A 20,345-nucleotide genomic window follows, 5' to 3' on the forward strand; every position below is an offset into this window, starting at 1 on the left:
CGAGTTGCTAAAGTTGTTAACGAGTAAATCTATTTATTATGAAATAGCAAACCAAACTAAGCATAAATCAAGTGACAGCTGCCAAAAAGGTCAACTCCGAAAAAAGTATTGCCAGATTGAAATCCACACGTTAAAAAAAAAATCAATACCTTTCAATGAATATGCCTCTAAAATTCAATAATAAAAAAGCTACATAAAGTCAACCCTAAGGATTAATTCGACGCTACAAAATTATGTATAAAAAAGTATAAAACATTTATTTACCTTAAAACTATTTACATGTTAACTTAAAAAATATCAAAACATTAAAATAAAAAATGAAAAATCAATGTTATCTCTAGCACTGGTGTAGGAAAAAAATAATAAATATTAAACATTTTTGTATAAAATATAATCAAAAGCTTAGTCTTAAAAATTGAACTTGTCAGACACCAAAAGTTAATCCTCAAGAGGATTGTAAACATAAATCTCTGCTGCTTATTCCATGGCAGTCATTTCTTCATTCGAAGCTTGAACTTTCTTCTTTTGATGATCCTTTTTCTTTGGGATAGATCGCTTAAAATGATTACCATTGACATTTTCCTGTGAAGAATATGAAATTGTGTTGTAGGCGTCTTCGGCTTGAGTAGACGGACTTTCTAGACCTTGACGTGCATGTTGTTCTTGCATTCGGGCTACCAACCAGCTTGGAATATATGAATCAAGAAGACTTTTAGCTCTGCGAGTGTGGAAGAAGTCGGGAATAGGTTGATGACTATCAGTGGATTCTGATATTTGTCCAAATGAACGGTATTGGGTTTTCGGTAAAGGGCTCACAATTGGTCGCCATGGGTTAACGTCATTATTTGCTGAAGAATCGAAATCCTTTAATGACTTCCCAGTAGCAACAGCAGAAGACTTTTCTGTAGTGAAGCTGACAAACGATGGAGGATAGGGGAAGCTGACAGCAAAAGACTTTCCATAAGATCGACCTGCAGATGAAGGTCGTCGAGGGGCATAGACGTCTTGGTTCGATTGGGCTACTGGTCGACGGAATGGAGCATCGGGTGCGCCATATTCAATCTGAGGTTCCTTGCCAATTGTGTCCGGAGGGCCATAGATAATGGCAGGCTTGCTCACGCTTTCGGCATGATGAACGGCCTTGATTGCCTTGAGATGGTTCAAATAATACGTTTGGGTTTCGGAGGGGGCTGATGGTGCTGGAAAATCTTGGTAGCCATCGCTTATGGCTGGAATTTTATTCTCTTCAGCCGACGATGCTTGGTTGTATTTGAAATCGGTTTGTTGCTTTGAAAAGTAGGTTTTTGGTTCAGTTGTGCTTTTACTAAGTTGGTCAACCTGATTGTCATATCCATAGCTTAAAGCGGACTCATGTGCTTTGACTTTTTGACGATATGACGTTTGTGAATTCGATGAACTTGAATCAAGTTGATGTGAGGGACCACTCTGATAGTCGATAGATTTTATTTGATCAGAATAACTGGTCTCCCCTTGATAGCTTGACTCTGGGGTTGTTCTTGTTTTTGGAGCTGTGTTATCTTGAGAAAAATCTCTTTGGGAGTATGGCTCCTTCTTGAAGTACTCCAATGGTGGTGGTCCGTAGTTTTCCGCTGGCTTTGCATACTCAATGTCTTTTTGAGACTGGAAGAGCACATCCGGAGGAAGTCCATACACGTGTTGCTGAGCATTTGACTCACGAATTCCATTGTTAATTTGGTACTGCGCTGGTTCCTGTTGTTGTTGTTGTTCATGTTGATGTTGATGATTGTATGATGGATGTGGATGCATTTCTGGTTGAAGAACTCCATCATAAGTCATGTCATGGGAGTATGAAACAGGCTCTACTGGTGCAGCTGTTGACGGAACGATCACTGGTGATGGACCATGGTAAGAGTGTTGGAGTTGATGGTGATGTTGATGTTGCTGTTGTTGTTGTTGTTCAGCAGACCTGAAATAAAAATACATAATTGAAATTATTTCGTCTCATCTTCAGTTAAGTTATTAAGAAGAAATAATCAAATAATGCAAAAATTTAACCAACAAAAAATGCACTGAAACGTGTTTCGCTTTCTAAATGCAAACATCATACCGCATCGAGTATACGAGTGAATCAATTTGATTAGATAACTATAAATGACTTAACGCTGAATGTGGATGATGAAGCTATATGACAGGCATCTTGGAATGTATATAGAAAAGTATGTTGCATGATGGGTATCAATTGAATGGAATGAAAGAAATAATACGATTGGGTGCAATTATGACTTGATCTCGGAAGTTGCCACCTTTTTAATACCACACGTTCGTTTGAGTTAGTCTTTGGCAAATTTAATTTGCAGGGTCATGGATGGAGGAAGGTAAATATTTGCTTTGCTTGTTGACGTTGGGTTTGGATGCTAAAAAAAAGACTTGAAGTTTTTTGTTTTTCTTGCAAATATTCAGATAGAAACGTCAAGCTTCACTTTTGTTTATATTTCATAAAGTTTTCGGTATAAGATAGTCAAAGTGCATAAAGGGATAAGAATTTGTCTCTTATAAGCATATTTAGAAGCCTGTGCATCGGTGAACTACAACCATCGTAATTAAACTAACAATTATAATGATTTCGATCTTAAATCAAAACACAGCTATTAAGATTTAAAATAAAATTAATCTGTTTAAAATTTATTTTTAATTTAATTTTGTATCACCTTAACTTTTGGATGCGTTAAAATAATTTCCAATTCTTTACTTTCAGATATAGTCAGCATTTTCCCAAACACAATTTTTAAAAAAAAAACCATATTAACGGTAAGTACCTCACATAGAATAATAGATAGATTCATTTTTAATCTTATACAAAATTTTATAATTTAATAACTATTACATTTTTGGATTGTTAAATGATGTTTTGGTGATTCAATTATTTGAAAATAGGTGGACCATTTTTTTTTTAGATTAAGGTTATGAATTTTCAGGACATATAAAATATTAGCAGATATATTCTAACAATGTGCATACAGGTTTTCCCATTAATAGAACTCATTTAGGCTATTTAAGCAGCCGTATTTTTGAAGCTGTCATAGTTTAAACCTAGATAAGGTAAAACTATACTATTTTAATAGATAGTTAAAAAGATTCTTTTCTGTACAATATTTTTTGTTAATAATAATAATAATTCTTACTTCAAAACGTGCTCTAAAAATTAAGCTAATAGCTTTCACAGAGAATTCGTTGTTGAAATAGGTTTTGAAAGACAGCTGGTGACATCTGAAAACATGCCCTGCCATTCATTAAAGTTTGACTCCTTAAGTCATAGATCAACTTCATGGGAATTGGCTATTTCATTCCATTCCTTGAATGAAGAACCGTTTCCTTGCAAAATTCTTAACATGATTCTCTTGTGAAGACTTATTCCACTTTGTTCATCAATCTTATCAAATAATCATATAGTTCGCTTTTAGATTTTCTATGTATAGAAGAATTATTGGAGACTTCATAAAAATGGTATAGTTTGGCGTTGAATAAGGCTGTCTGGACAAGCGGTTGGAGAAATATCTCCAAACCGTTTCAAACACCACAAAAAACACAAAACCAAAGATTTGGCACCAAAGTATATATGTACATACCTTGATAGTTGCATACAAAACACGACATTTTGACGTGAGATCGATATCCTGGTTAATAATAATCCTGGTTACTCTAAATTATGGGCCAGTTTGGCCTCCCAGCTTTTTTGTTTAGAGTTCTTTGAAAAAATTAGGTTATGAGTACCTAATTAAAACTAAAACACCCAGGTACTACAATTCTTGGGCGTTTTCAAAATTTATATTATTCAATGACCAATATTGTTTGGGCTGCCTTCTCTTTGTTTGCTCTTCAAAGATCATCACCTTAGTCTTATTTGTAATGACTAACTTCTATTTCTCGGAAAAGGTATTCAGCCTGTTTATTTGCAACTGCAAAGTGAAATTGTTGTCAGCCAATAATACCAAGCCATCAGCGTAAAGAAAGACTTTCACTTGTAAAACACAATTTTCATCAATAAATAAAGCAAAAAGTAATGGACCTAAAGTGCCGCCTTAGGGAACACCTATCAATGTTTCACACTAAAGTTAAAAGTTGAAAAAGTTTGTGTAATATTTAAAACTTAAAAATATATGTACATACAAAGAACTATCTGCATGTTTTTCAAAAAACATTTCTAAACATTTAAGATTTTCATAAATTTTGGAAATATGACGTGCTTTTTTGTAATCAATCTTGATTTGGTCAAGTTAAACAATTACTGCAACAATACATTTCAAAATGGATTTATATAGTTGTTTCTACATGTCAAAAACAGCTCACGTAACTATTACCGATTTATGCATTAGACAATATAAATGTTCCCTGTTTCACCGGATCCTTTTTAAAGATCTTTAAAACATGAGCCAAAAACAAAATATTCGGAGTTATAATACTACCTTACAGCAACGGAAGAAATCGAATATTTAGACTAATGATAAATATTTATTTTGCTAAAATTATAATTATTTATTGATAATTTATTAACATTTCTAGTTAAGGGCCACCTTAGAATTTTGGAAAAACTGATTTTTTGTATCTTAAAGTGTTCAGAAATCTCAATAATGTTGTGTGAAAATATTATGGCTTGGAAAAACTTTCTAGTGCTCGGTTTTCAAATTTTTGTATAAAGGTATCACAAAGAACTTAAAACGTGCTTATTTCAAAACTGCCTTATTTAAGTTTGCCCATCTTATACTTCAGAAATGTTTGCAACTGATTCACTTGAAATTTGGAACGGTTTTGCATTTTTTTTCTTTTAACTGATTTCGCCAAATTTCTAGCAATTTCAACTGGAATCATGTGTCTGGTACCTTTAAATCGTAAATAATTACAAATATCTTGGGATAACCATCAATCAATACCTATGATTCAATAAACACTTAGACTTGAAACTAGTGATGTCCAAAAGCACAATTATCTCATTTTGGTCGATATATGTATTTTCATAATCCTAATATCAGTTTCTCGAATAATCGATATTTTTCAATACCGAAGCCGCTAGGTTAATTATGCTAAGCGTTAAACTAATTTGGTGATCAACAAATTTGATCGGGTAGAAAAATTGTTCAGGTTATTTATGAAGCGGATTTTAACCCTACCCAGAGACACCCACAATTAAAATACAATGAAAGAATCGTAAAAAAAACGTTTTGAGTTTTGGAATGGATGGACTTAATATTGAAATTAACCTGTCTTACTTACTTACTTACTTAAGGTGGCGCTACAGTCCGGAGCGGACCAGGGCCTCAACCAACATGCGTCTCCAGCCACCTTGGTCCCTTAGCTAGCTGTCTCCAGTTTCACACGCCAAGTTGGTTGAGGTTTTCACCCACCTGAGTAAGCCACCTGAGTCGCGGTCCTCCTCTACTGTGCCGTCCCTCGGGATTGGATTCGAAGACCTACCGGGCTGGAGCGCCCGCTGTACAGCCCGTACAGTTCGTCGTTATATTTTCTCCTCTATTCTTCACCAATGCTTACGGGACCAAAAATGACCCGAAAAATTTTTCTCTCGTAGCATCCTAAGACGTTCTCATCTTTCTTTGACAGGGTCCAGGCCTCAGCGCCATAAATGAGAACCGGGATGATGAGTGTCTTGTCTTAAAAATGGTGATTTTAGATGATGTCGTTGTCCGTGTTAAGACAACTCCTCGAAGTTATAGCTGTCCATGGTGACGTTTTGTCCAAGACGTCGTTGTGCAATGTCTTTTTTTGATGACAGCATATACTTGGTCTTGACCTCATTGATCACTAAACCCATCTTCTTCGCTTCCGTCGCAATGCTCAAAAACGCTCCACTGACATGACGCTTTGATTTTCCAATTATGTTAATATTATCTGCGTATCCGAGTGGTTGGATGGACCTTTGGAAGATTGTGCCTCTAGTGTTGAGGGTCGATTTTTGCACAATTATTTCCAGAACGATATTGAAGAAGTCGCATGACACTGCCTCACTTTGTCTAAAACCTTTTTTGACATCAAATGCATTGGTAAGATCTATTCCCACCAAAATAGTGAGGCATGCATACTTCAATCTTCATTTGCCAAAACTAGACATTGCTCTGTAGAGCTCTTCCTTATAGATGCTGTCATACGCGGCTTTAAAATCGATAAAGAGGTGGTGGGTATCGATCTTAAGTTCCTGGGTTTTTTTCCAAGATCTGCCGTAGTGTGAATATTTGGTCGATAGTTTAATTTCCTGGTCTGAAGCCACACTGATAAGGACCTATCAGGTTGTTGACGAACAGCTTCAGACGTTCACATAATACGGCGGAAAGGATCTTATGTGCTAAGATTCCACTCATCGGGCATGCTTTCTTCCAATCATATTTTTCAGATGAGTTGTTGCGTGCTTCCTACCAAGTCATAGCCTGCTGCTTTGAATAATTTACCTTTTGATACAATTAACGAATCCATTCCTGTTGTGTCATCGTTTTATGTCCTCAACCGCGCGCTTCTCATGCTCCCTTTTTTCCATCGAAGAAGCCGGTGCTGCTCTTTCCTCTTCTGCTCCTAGTGATCGCTAGCAGCGCCGTTTTGTATGCCTGTTGTTTAGGTGCTTGCGCTTGCCAGCATTAGTCATCCAACCAGGCGGCACCTTTGATGGCTGCAAGGCAATGTTGCCACTGGTTTTAGCATAGGACTCCTTAAGAGGTTATTAGAGACTCATTTGGAAAAGGACATGGCAATCTCTTGCGATTGTAGCCGTCTAACGTAGAAATTGCTTACAGTACTTCCTTGTTTTGGCTTGGACCGCGATATCCGTAGCCGCACCTTGGCTACAACGAGGTAGTGGTCCGAGTCAATGTTGGCCTCTCGGAATGTTCGGATATCCTGGATACTGGAGAAGTGTCGTGCGTCGATCGCAATGTGGTCAATCTTTTTGATGGTTGATTGATCAGGAGATTTCCATGTTCCCTTGTGGATATTGAGTTGTGTGAACTGAGTACTAGCTACCAGAACGTCGCGCCCCGCAGCGAAATCGATCAATCTGAATCCGTTGTCGGAGGTGGTGTCCTGCAGTCTATATCTCACGTTTGTGCTACCAAAGATGTCTTCACTTCCTAGCTTGGCGTTAAAATCTTCTAAGACAATTTCAAAGTCATAGCCAGTTCACTGCTCATAAGTCTTGTCCAAGAGCTCGACGAATAAGTCTTTGGCGTCTTCATCTTTCTCCTCTGTTACGGCATGCGCTCATATTAGGCTTATGTGCGAATTTAGCCTTGATGCGGATTGTAGTGATGCGCTCGATCACACTGTTGAAACTCAAGACTTTTTGCCTGAGTCTAGTTCCAACAACAAATCCACACCCAAATAGACGCTGTCTTTGTTCTCGGTAGCAGTCGCCGTAGTATACATCGCAGTCTTTTAGTTTGCGTTTACCCGGTCCATCCTATCGCATTTCTTGGATGGCGGTAATACATATCTGCCTTGCAGCAATTTAGACCTTCCGCTAATTGTTCGGCTGCATGTGGTCTGTTGTGGGACCTAACATTTACAGATCCGAAGTTCCTTGTCCTTATTTCGTTTGCTCGGGTTGTCTACAGTAAATCCGTCCGTATTTTAGGGCTTGTTGGTGCTTTGCACCAAGGAAGTCACCCCGATTGCAGAACCCCCAACCTGGAGGGCCAGAACCTTAGTATAACTCCAAGGATCTGGAGCCCGCTGAACCGCTACTTATAGGATAATAAGTCGTAAAAGCCCTATAAGGTGTTCACTAAGTAATTCAACCTTACTGGACTGTAGACTCCACCGATCATTCCATCTTGAGAATTCGTCCACTGCCGTCTGGATAAGGAGAGGTGCCTTAGTGGAAACACCTCTCCCCCCCCCCCCGTCTCTCGCGTTTGCTGCGCCCAACAATTTTCCACTGGGGTTAGAACCCAATCTCCAGTTGAGGTACTAGCCTTCATAAAACTTTGTTGATAGAAGTAGAAGACAAAGAATAATCGTATTGCGAATTCTAAAAGCTTTTTTCATGACTCTCCCCACCTTGTCAGCTTAATCTTAAAATCTAGAGGCTGTTTATTAAATATTATTGGGCATCTGTTCAATATGCAACTTGATTAAAGTAAAATCCAGAGTATTAGTCCAAAAATATTTTGTTTTGTAAAAAAAACCTACCTTAAAGTGGACGTGACAAAAAAATGTGTACTAAAGAATAATATGACATTACGTCGTCTATAACTTTTTAACTTTTTCAATGAACGCATCGTTCATGTACCTGGACTATGATACTTAAAAGATCTTTTCCTAATTTAACAGTTTGAACATCGATGTTTCTTGGAAATGGATTTTTATTTCCATGAAATACTTTTAATCTGAGTTCCATTACTTAAATTGCATCAATTTTTTAACGTATTCTAAATTATAAATAATTATGTATACAAAAAAAAACATAAATTAAAAATAAAAAACAATCATAAAAACAAAAAACATATTATATTTGGTATTTAAAACCTTAAATATATTAACCAATCAACATAATGTGCACACTTAAAATAGGTTTCATTCACATGTATGTAAGTTCATATCTATAATTATTATATATTAACAGAGCATAAAATTATGACACTTACAAAAATAATTACAGTATAACGTGTGTAACCAAAGTGTGCCAAAAGTACACATACTTAAAAATTATGTAGTATCATAATATTTTTCATTATACATTAGATGACGGAAGAGTTGCATTGTAATTAAGTAAGTGTGACTGTGGAATTTAGTGCACCTCTTGCACTTAACTCTGTATAAGCTATAAACTTACAACGAGTCTAAAAATGTTGGTATTTATTATATGATACTTATTTTGGATACATTTTAACCCTGTTTTGTGAAAAGTCTGTCTATGATTTAGATTTAACAAATATATGTAAATCCAGTTCTTTTTTATCTAAATGTTGAAACCTACTTTAATTTGAATTTATCGATTGGCTAATGCACATCTCACACCACACAAACCAGACTACTTTAAGTTAATTAAAAAATATAAACAGGTCAACCTGAATTTTTCATATCATTTGGTAATTTTAAGGTAGCTGAATATGAATATATTATATTGACATCTATATTGAGCTTTAATAGAGGGCTTATTTATAAATACCAGTGCATTATTGGCTTTTTTAATTATATAACCATGATACTCTGTAAAAGTTAATTTTGAGTCAAAAATAATGACTAGGTCAGAGAAAATACAGAGTTTAGTCTACTAAAAGAAGACTTATTCATAATTGACGACAAAACACCATGTTTTCTTTTTAAATGTTTATTTAAACTGCACCATCGGGAAAAGTATTCCGATCATCTTATAGACATAAGTAGTCGTCAAAATAGAGGTTGTACATTACAAACATTTGTCTAACATGAGCGTAGATTAAAGCAGACGAGTGTTTCAAAATCGAAGGTAAATCGTTAACATATAAAATTAAAAGTAAAGGCCCTAAGTGGCTTCCTTGAGGCACGCCAGTGTGATGTTACATTGTGATGACCTCAAATCCCTAAATATGAAGCCATACGATCTGTTACATAAGTAAAAACCAACATAACATATTTGTCGTTAAAACTTGGGGGCTTCATTTTGGTAAATAATGTCTTATGGCACAATTTATCAAAAGCCTTAGTAAGAGAAGATATAGTCAATTTTTTCAGTTATGTAAGATTTTTTCCAAAGTTCTATAAGAATTAAGGATCGCAGCGATTTATTAAAAAGAATATAAATGTATGTATATATTTTTTTTTTAATATAAGAACGATCAGGGCTATAACGAACATTAAGCCCTGAAAATTTTGTAAGCGATTTCATCTTCATAAACCAAAAGATTGATTGTATTTTTATGTGAAAAGGTTTTTGTATGAATCAATATTTCTGCCGGTGGATTTCCAAAAGTTTTTCGGATTCGTTCTTAGCTCGGTTTTAATATTGAAAATAAAGAAATGATACAAAATATCAGAGAACTTAATCAACATATTTTTTTAACTCCTTATAGATTGGTAAGTCACCATCGGCTTTTATTTTATTATTATTTGAAAAATATCGGTTTCTTTTATTGTCCAGTAATTTAAGTCCGAGATTAATGAATATTAATTGTTTCTTACCGGTCTTGTACTTGTGTACTTCAAGGGCGTTTTCGATTACCTAGAATCGGCTTCCGTTAGGTCGAGGTTAGCCGAAGTTGGTTACCAAGAGGAGGCGTTTCGGTGGAGTTGTTTCTCTGCCAGAGCCGCTCGAATTGTTAGAGCAATTGATAAGGTATCCATAAGGATGAAAAGGGGCTGTCTGCAGAGGTCCATAGTAGGTCCATTTAATGGGAACTTTATGATGCATCCTCTGTTGAAAGCTTGTTCCTCCCAGTTTCAGGGAGTTGAGTGCAATGCTTTCGCAAATGATCTTCTTGTCCTTATTGAAGTCCGGGCTACAAAATAAATAATAAATTGGGTGGCGCAACAGTCCGTTTGTGAACAAATGCCAAGTGCGAGTACTGTTGTCAGGGATGGAGGGGACGTACTGTTTTAAGCCGAATCCGAACGGCTAATTTGAGAAAGCACTTTTCATTAAAAGAATCACTCTTGGAGAATTTGTCAATTCCTCGGAAGAGGCAGTACCCGTGAAAAAAACTTTAGTTGGCATAGACAGGGATCGAACCCAAGACCTCTCGCATGACAGCCAATCGCACTAACTATCATGCCACCGGTACTACAGTCCGGGCTACAGCCGATGTAATAATCAGGGGCATCTTGACCTGGTGGTAATACGACTTGGTATTGCCTTCAGGTTAAAGAGACGGATGAGGTTGTCCCCATCTGACTGAGAGGTATTCGGAGTAGCGACCTTAAAAGTTTGTTGGATAGGTGTGTGTCCACTTCAATCTAGATGGACTAGCAGTGAAGTGGAAAAGGTGACTTTTGCTATTGCCTTCAGGTTAAAGAGACGGATGAGCTTGTTCACAATTGACGGAGAGGTATTAGGAGTAGGGACCTTAATAGTTTTTTTGGATAGGTGCGTGTCCACTTAATGGCAATCTAGATAGACTAGTAGTGAAGTGAAAAGGGTGATTTTTAAGTTCCTTCCCGTTTTAGTGCAGGTGGTTGCTTAGGGTGCTCGCTCATCATGGGCTTTTTGCTAACAGGGCATTACTTACTTATTTAAGGTGGCGCTACAGTCCGGGGTGGAACTGGTCAACAACCAACATGCGTCTCCAGCCAGCTCGGTTCCTAGCTAGCTGTCTCCAGTTTCACAAGCCAAGTTGGTTGAGGTCTTCACCCACCTGCGTGCGCCACCTTAGCTGCGGTTTTCCTCTACTGCGCCGCCGTCCCTCGTGATTGGATTCGAAGACCTTCCGGGCTAGAGCGTTGATATCTATTCGTTCTACATGACATAGCCACCTAAACCGTTGGGCTTTAATGCTGTTAACTAGGTCAGTGTCGCTGTACAGCCCTTACAGCTCGTTATTATATCTCCTCCTCCATTTTCCATCTATGCATACAGGACCAAAATATACCGAAAAATGTGTCTCCCGGTCTCATCTTTCTTTGACAGTGTCCAGGCCTCAGCGCCATAAATGAGAACCGGAATAATGAGTGTCTAATAGATGGTGATTTTAGATGGTTGAGAGAATGGTTGAGTTTTGCACAATTCTTTCCAGAACGATATTGAAGAAGTTGCATAACAGTGCATCGCCTTGTCTATAAACTTTTTGACATCAAATGCATTGGTGAGATCTTTTCAGACCTTGATAGACCAGCGTACATTCTATATCGTCATTCTGCACAAACGTATAAGTTTGACAGGGATGCCAAAACTAGTCATTGCTCTGTAGAGTTCTTCCCTATGAATGCTGTCGTACGCGGCTTTCAAATCGATAAAGAGATGGTGGGTATCCATTTGAAGTTCCTGTTTTTTTTCAAGATCTGCTGTAGTGTGAATACTTGGTCGATACTGGACTTTTCTAATCTGAAGCCACACTGATAAGGACCTATCAGGTTGTTGACAAACGGCTTCAGACGTTCACATAATACGGCAGAGAGGATCTTATATGTAATGTTAAGGAGACTGATGGCTCTGTAGTTGGCGCAGTTTAGAAGGTCTCCTTTTTTATGTATTGGGAAAACTATGCTGAGATTCCATTCATCGGGCATGCTTTCTTCCGACCATATTTTGCATACCATATTGGTGCATGCTCCCTACCAAGTCATCGCCGGTGCTTTAAATAGTTCGGCAGCGATGTCGTCAACTTAAGCAGCTTTGTTTGACTTCACTTCGTCAATGTCGGGTAGGTGTTGATCTGCGTCGCCTAGGTTGAGTAGATCTATCTGCCTTACAGCGGAATTCGGTTTGTCATCGCCGTTATATATTTTTTTAGTAGGGTTACCGCTGCAAATTTTTCAGTGTTTGCCAATAATGCATTTAGCAGGAGAATATTGTTAGCTTAGTTTAAAGCTTGAGATTGTGAATGTATCAGAAGTGTCTGGTCACTTCTGGTGACCTATTTCAACTAGTGGACACTAGACACGTTCTCTATAGTTATTTGTATAACATTGGTTGTTTTGTTGTGCCCGCAGTACTACCGGTTTTACTTCAACTGGTAGTCATTTAGGCCCACAAAGAAGTTGCCAAGACCCCGGCTGTAAGGGGCTTATCTCGAAGTTACCAAGGGACACAAGCGTCCCAGGGCCTTGCCGGTTCTGGTTTTTCCATTGACACTGGGTGGCTAGCTCAGCCTGTCTAAGAGATAGGGAGTATTCTCGTAGCTGGGGATGCCGTATCCGTAGCCAAACGTTCCTCTTAGGGTTCTGTTTCTAACCTTTGACCCTTAGAATACATTAAGGGCAAATATATGTACCACACTCCTAAACAAAGGGTCCAGTTCATGCCTTACACATGACTGAAAAATGGTAGTGGGGTACTGCTTGCACTGGCTTGGGGTGTTGACTAGCACTTTTCTCTGGTCCTGATATTGTGGGTAGGCTCACAGTGAAATTTGTTATAAACGGAAGATATTCACGTATAGAAATAAATTAGATGATGCAAGTCTGTTGAAAACCACGGGCTAGTGAGTTATGTTTTTAGGAATGAAAGAGACCTGCATTTTTATTTTTATTTTATCTGAACGCCTTATTTTAGAAAGCGCTTTTCATAACAACAATTTCTCTTGGACTTGGAATTGTCATTTCCTGACAAGAAGCAGTACCTGGGGAAAAAACTGTAGCTTGACAGTCCTATGCACTTACCATCACATCAAGACTACGACAAGTCTTGTCAACAATAACTGTTCTTGTACAATAAGAATTTGTCGAATTTAAAAAACAAAAATTTGAACCATGAACTTGTTCTAAGGTGTTCTAAGGTAGATTTGAAATAGTTTTTATTAATGTATTAATTTTAATTTTTTCTTAGGCAAGAATCAAACAATTGCCGAAATTTATGACTATCGCGATTTTTTTTTTGAACGCGTATGGACTTATAAGAAAAGTTAAAGAGAATATTAAAAAATTCAGAGCACATATCAATCAAAAATGATTTTAGTGTACATCATATAAAAGACTTAGAAGTTTATTTAGTCAGAATATTTAAAAATCGAAGTCTCCTGAATGTTCGTTTTGTGTTTTCTTATCTTGGAAAATACACCTTTGCTCTCTAAACTATCTGATCTTAAACTTTCATTTATCAAGGTAATATTTTCTATTTCTTATATCTCTATACTACAGTCTAAAATTTCGTGACAATGAGTGTTAAATCCTCCTCAGATACACCACATTCCATTAAGTTGACGTGACGTCTCACTATCTAACAAGACATTCCTGATGCTTTCACTTTACAGAAGCTACATAAATGTTTCACCTACCTAGTGCACTCAATTTGTCAAATTAAAAATTAAAAAAAAAAAAAACAAAAACTAACAATTTGCATTATAATTGATGCGTAAAATGAATGAAATTTTCATCAACTCGTTTTGTTAAAAATAAAGTTGCTATTAAGAAATCCACAAAAAATCGAAAACACTTCCTGATGGGTTAGTTTTAGTTTAACGTCTTAGTTTCTTCATCAGGAGAAAGCCAAGGAAAACTACTGTCGAGATGGTTGTTTAACGACAGACGCTAACCAAAAAGACAGCTATATGCTTCCCACTTGTTTAACAACTTATCAAAGGATTTTTGTTTGTATTTTCCTCCGAAATTGTATTTTTCCACCTAAGACGCACCCATATTATATCGATTTATTTAAATTGAATATTATTTGGTTTATTTGTTTAAACCAGACAAGATTTACCTGTCCCCATTACCTGACTTATTCACAATAACCTCGAGCTTTGAAAAAGCTACTACGTTTCCTAGCAAGCCAATGCACAATCCATTTTGAAATTCATACATTTAGTCAATACACAAACCAAAAACTTACCCGCCATGTTGTTCAATCGGAATAAACTGTAACTGATATTCGTTTTCGTGTGCATTTCCGCTTCCGGCTGTTGGATGCTGGTGTGGTGGCAAATCGTGACTGTAATAGAAATGTGGTGACGGCTGTTGCTGCTCGACGCTCCCAACACCTCCGACGTCATACAACTGTTGCGGATTATGAGGTGACTGGTGTTGGCCTTCGGCGGGTATATAGACAATTTCTTCACCACGGTAAGCCGATGGTAATTGTTGATGGTGGTAGCCTAAACATGGTAAGATCAATTAACAATCAAGACTCAGTCACATTATTATCCATAAATTTATTGAATGTAAACAAACCGGCTTCTGATGGAGTTGGTGCTGGTGCAGTCGGTTGATCGGTTAGTGGTTGGACATGGGCAGAATGGTGATGTGCCCTTGTTGAATAGTGATGAACGTTGAAAAGACTTGGTATTGGATAAGCTTCGTTGGAAAGAGGCGGATACAGTTGAACTGGCTGACCTTTGGCCGGCTGCTTACTGAGCGGTGGGGGCATTGATTGTGATTGTCTTTCGTTTTTGATATGATCATCTTCGATGTCTTCAAGATTGATCTTTCTAGTTGAAGATTCATCATATTCGGCTATTGTTGCAAAAGGAAGGAGACAAAAGAACAAAACTGACGGTATTCTCTGTAAGGATAGAAGAGAAAGAAAATTAAGAATATAACACTTAGTATGTAGAAAGAAAAAATATTATTAAGAAGTTGAAAAAGGAAATGTAGGTCTACATTGGTTTTGAATTCTTGAACATTGGAATGACAGATAAAGCCAGAGTGTGGTAAGACATTCAATTCCACATTCGTGTAGTACGGCTAAACAAACGAGTTCTTCATTCATAGAAGCTGTTATAAATAACAGCCAGATCCAAAGGGTGATAAGCACTTCTTGAAGTGCCTTATTAAACGTGCCATTTAACATTTCTGAAACTATGGGAGGAAGAATTCTTCTTATTGCCTTCAAAGGTCTGCATACATGATTGCTGATTTTCGATTTATCGATATCAAAGTTGTTTGTATTAAAATTAAGCTGGTATCCGGGCATTTATTTATTATATCGACTAACATACCTCTAAGTTGCCTTAACGAAAAATTTAATGATTGTATTGAAAGTCTAAATGCTCATTTGCCGGGTGGTGAAATTTTGATTTTAGGTGACTTGAACCTGCTTTTAATAAATTGGATTGATGATAAACGTTTTTATGACACATGAGTATATGTACATATATATGCTATGCATACAATTAAAAAATTCAGATAATTTCTGGAAGTTGTTCAACTCTAAGAAAAAAGCTTGATACTATTCTAAACATCATCTAGTCATGATCCAATTATGACATTATTTTATGCAAGAAATGAAAACTTAAGCGATTGTTTTGTTGATAAATCATAGAACAAATTTTATTTAATATTCATCATCATCGGTTTTTATTCTTTTCAGCTTCTGACTCCATACAAAGAATTGTCTCAGTGTATCCTCACACTGAAATCGTTATTACGGACGATTTCAATGTTCACAATTATTTGTGACTTCGCTATTCAACGCCAGACAACACCCGAAGGAATGTGTGCTGAGATTTTAAATGAGTTTAAACATCTTACTCAGTTTGTCAATGAGCCTACTTGTATATCAGACTTTAATGGCCGAGCAGAAAATCCATTTGACTTGTTTCTCACTTCTGATCCTGATAAATACACAATCAGTGTATTGATGCCTCTAGGCACATCAGACCACAGTGTCATATCTGCTAATTTCTCTTGTCAAACAAATCTAGGTAAAGAAAGAGCTCCAAAGAGAACCGTTTGGTAGTACGGAGAAAGCCAACTGGAATGGTCTCAATAATTTCTACATGATGTTTCACTGGTCGCTATGCTTAATCGGTAGCGACGTAGACTCCAGTGCAGGTATGATTTCTAGTATGATTCATCTGGGAATGAAAACCTTTATCCAGAATAGGGCCAAAAGAATTAAACCCAAGGTGAAATCATGGTTCGATTCGAGCTGCAAAAAATTATCAAGGAGAAAGGGTCGAGCTTCCGATGTTTTAAAGCCAACCCAACTGAGGAAAAACGGAAAAGGTTTAAGCAAGCCAAACAAGAGAGGGGGGAGGGGAGGTGTTTCCACTAAGTCACCTCTCCTTATCCAGAAGGCAGCGGACGAATTCTCGAGATGGAATCAACAGTGGCGTCTACAGTTCCAGTTAGGTTGAACTACTTAATGAACACCCTATAGGGCTTCTTTGACATATCCTGCCCTTGAAGTTATACTAAGGATCTGGCCCTCCAGGTTGGGGGTTGTGCCGTCGGGCTGACTTCCTGACCACGTAAAAAGTACCTTTAGTTGTGAAGAACCAACAAGCCTCGGATACGGAGAGATTCACTGTTGAGAACCCAAGCAAACGAAATAAGGGCAACGAGCTTCGGATCTGTACGTGGAATGTTAGGTCCCTTAACAGACCACGTGCAGCAGAACAATTAGCTGAAGCCCTAAACTGCTGCAAGGCAGATATTACCGCCATCCAAGAAGTGCGATGGGATGGACCGGGAAAACGCAAACTAAAAGACTGCGATGTATACTTGAGTTTCAACAGTGTGACCGAGCGCATCACGAAAATCCGCATTAAGGCTTTATTCGCCAACATAAGCCTAATATGCGCGCATGCCCCAACAGAGGAGAAAAATGAAGACACCAAAGACATATTCTTCGAGCTCTTGGACAAGACATATGAGCAGTGCCCTGGCTATGACATTAAAATTGTCTTAGGAGATTTGAATGCCAAGCTAGGAAGAGAAGACATCTTTGGTGGCATAATCGGGAGATACAGCCTGAACGACACCACCTCCTACAACGGATTCAGGGTGATCGATTTTGCTGTGGGGTGAGACGTTCTGGTAGCTAGTACTCAGTTCACACAACTCAATATCCACAAGGGGACATGGAAATCTCGTGATCAATGAACTTGCAACCAGATTGACTATATTGCGATCGACGCACGACACTTCTCCAGTATACAGGATATCCGAACATTCCGAGGGGCCAACATTGACTCGGACCACTGCCTCGTTGTAGCCAAGGTACGGCTACGGATATCCCGTACTGTGAGAAGATTCGACGTTAGACGGCTACAATCGCAAGAGACTGCCATGTCCTTTTCCGATCGAGTCTCTAATAACCTCTTAAGCAGTCCTATGCTGCCTTCATTAAGCATTGAAAACCAGAGGCACCATTGCCTTGCAGCCATCAGAGATGCCGCCTCTGAAGTGCTAGGTTTAACACGGCCACCACAGCGAAACCCCTGGTTTGACGACGAATGCCGGCGCTACACAGAAGGACCTCTCAAGGGTACAAGCCACAAACCGAAGCCTGAAAGGACGATCAGGTTAACATCGTAGTAGAACCGTAGTCGATGTTGAGAATATGGAAAGACCACTTCTCCAAATTATATAACGGCGATGATGAACCGAATATCGCTGTAAGGGAGATAGAACCACTCAACCTAGGCGACGCAGATCAACAATTCCGCCTACCCGACCTCGACGAAGTGAAGATAACTACAATATCTAAACTGAGGTCAAATAAAGGTGCTGGAGCTGACGGCATCGCTGCCGAATTATTTAAAGCAGCAGGCGATGACTTGGTACGGAGCATGCACTAACTCATCTGCAAAATATGGTCGGAAGAAACCATGCCCGATGAGTGGAATCTCAGCATAGTGTGCCCGATACATAAGAAAGGAGATCCTCTGAACTGCGCCAACTACAGAGGCATCAGTCTTCTTAACATTGCGTATAAGATCCTCTCTGCCGTATTATCTGTGGCTTCAGACCAGGACCAAGACCAGACTATAGACCAAATGTTCACACTACTGTAGATCTTGGAAAAAACATAGGAACTTCCAATCGATACCCACCATCTCTTTATCGATTTTAAAGCCGCGTATGACAGCATCTATAGGGAAGAGCTCTACCGAGCAATGTCTAGTTTTGGCATCCCTGTCAAACTTATCCGTTTGTGCAGAATGGCGATATAGAATGCACGCTGCTCTTTCAAGGTCAGAAAAGATCTCACTGATGCATTTGATGTGAAATAAGGTTTAAGACAAGGTGATGCACTGTCATGCAATTTCTTCAATATCGTTCTGGAAAAAATTTTGCATAAATCAACCGTCAACACTAGGGGCACAGTCTTCCAAAGGTCCATCCAATTACTCGGATACGCAGATGATATTGACATAATTGGAAGATCAAAGCGTGATGTCAGTGAAGCGTTTTTGAGCATTGCGACGGAAGCGAAGAAGATAGGTTTAGTACATGCTGTCATCAAAAACGGACATTTAACCGTTTTTAATGTCCGTCACCATGAACAGCTATAACTTCTAAGTAGTAGTAGTGGGCACCGCTATAAACACAGACAACAACCAGCGCTGAAATCAAACGAAGAATAACTCTTGCGAATCTAGAGAATCTAAAATCACCATATATAAGGCACTCATCATCCCGGTTCTCATTTATGGCGCTGAGGCCTGGACCCTGTCAAAGAAAGATGAGACCGTCTTAGGATGCTTCGAAAAAAAAATTCATTGGCTAATTTTTGGTTTCGGATAGCTGGAGAGGATATAACTACAAACTGAACGGGCTGTACAGCGACACTAACCTAGTTAACAGAATTAAAGTCTAACGGCTTAGATGGATAGAGCGAGTGGACATCAACGCTCCAGCCCGGAATATCTTCGAATCCAATCCCGAGGGACGGCTCGCGCAGAATAGGAAGACCGCGACATAGGTGGCACACGCAGGTGTGTGAAGACCTCAACCGACTTGGCGTGAGAAACTGTGCAAACTAGCTAGAGACCGAGCTGGCTGGAGACGCATGTTGATTGAGGCCCAGGTCCGCCCGGACTGTAGCGCCGCCTGAAATAAGTAAATAAATAACAGATGTAGCTGAAAAATTGACCCTTACCAAAGACTGAACATCTCAAATCCAAGCAATCTTGGGTTTGGTCAAGTTTTGATTAAGCAACCTTTTGCTATTAGACGGATATATTAATGTGCTTTCATTTAAAACAAAAATCGATTAAATAACAAACTCGATCAATTTTCTAAGCTTGCTAAAGACTTAACATTTTAAATGTAGGTATTCCTAGGTTATGCCAGGATTTGGTCAGGCAACCGTTTGTTGTTCAAAAGAGAGTTAAATTAGCTTTCATTTGACATCAAAATCAATTAAAAAACGGATGAGGGTATATTTACTTCACAACACCCACCTCATTAAGCCAGGCAACCTCCCATGAGGTTTAGAATATAAGTGGGCAACCTTATTTCTTGTTTATCTTTATGTCAAGGTATATGTTTAAATATCCAGTTTTTGAGAATTGAACCCAAAAATGCACTCTTATTTAGCAATATTACCTTTGACGAAATATTGGTCAGTCATTATCAAATAGGTAACAGATGGGGGTAGATATTTCTTCTATACGTATCTTAGATCAATAAGAAGTTGATGATTATAAATTAGTGCCATAAATTGAATGTTAATCAAAATACATTTTGTATTAATACAAATGTAAATGTTTACATTTTAAATTAATATAGTTTTTTAACATTTTCGAACGTACATAAACATCTCCACCATGTTTACTTTTTTTTTATCTTCGAATGTAAGTTTTTATATTGAGCTCAAAACAATTATTATAAAAAAGGAATGTTGTGATTACGAACATTAACTCCTCTATTAATCTTTGTAAATAACACAAAAAGAATGTTGATGATAAATTATTTTATATAACACGCTTCAATTTTCAAACTTTGCAAAAAACCTATCTCACTCATCATCGGTTATGACCATCAGAGTGGATAGCACACCTGCTCTG

At 38.0% G+C, this 20,345-nt stretch overlaps 1 protein-coding gene across 1 annotated transcript in view; it reads right to left on the reverse strand.

Moving 5' to 3' along the window:
- Positions 1-287: 287 nt before the first annotated feature.
- The window catches only part of LOC129940098 (RNA-binding protein 33), a 42,493-nt gene continuing 22,435 nt past the window's right edge, over positions 288-20,345 (reverse strand). Inside the window, exons 2-4 of the mRNA XM_056048337.1 lie at positions 14,779-15,109; positions 14,441-14,702; positions 288-1,948 (exon numbers count right to left, since the gene is read on the reverse strand). Coding sequence (XP_055904312.1) covers positions 478-1,948; positions 14,441-14,702; positions 14,779-15,109 — 2,064 coding nt within the window. The 3' untranslated portion in view covers positions 288-477. The remainder of the gene's footprint in view (positions 1,949-14,440; positions 14,703-14,778; positions 15,110-20,345) is intronic.

This window comes from Eupeodes corollae, chromosome 1 (assembly GCF_945859685.1).
Source record: "Eupeodes corollae chromosome 1, idEupCoro1.1, whole genome shotgun sequence".
In the NCBI taxonomy this organism is placed as follows: domain Eukaryota; kingdom Metazoa; phylum Arthropoda; class Insecta; order Diptera; family Syrphidae; genus Eupeodes; species Eupeodes corollae.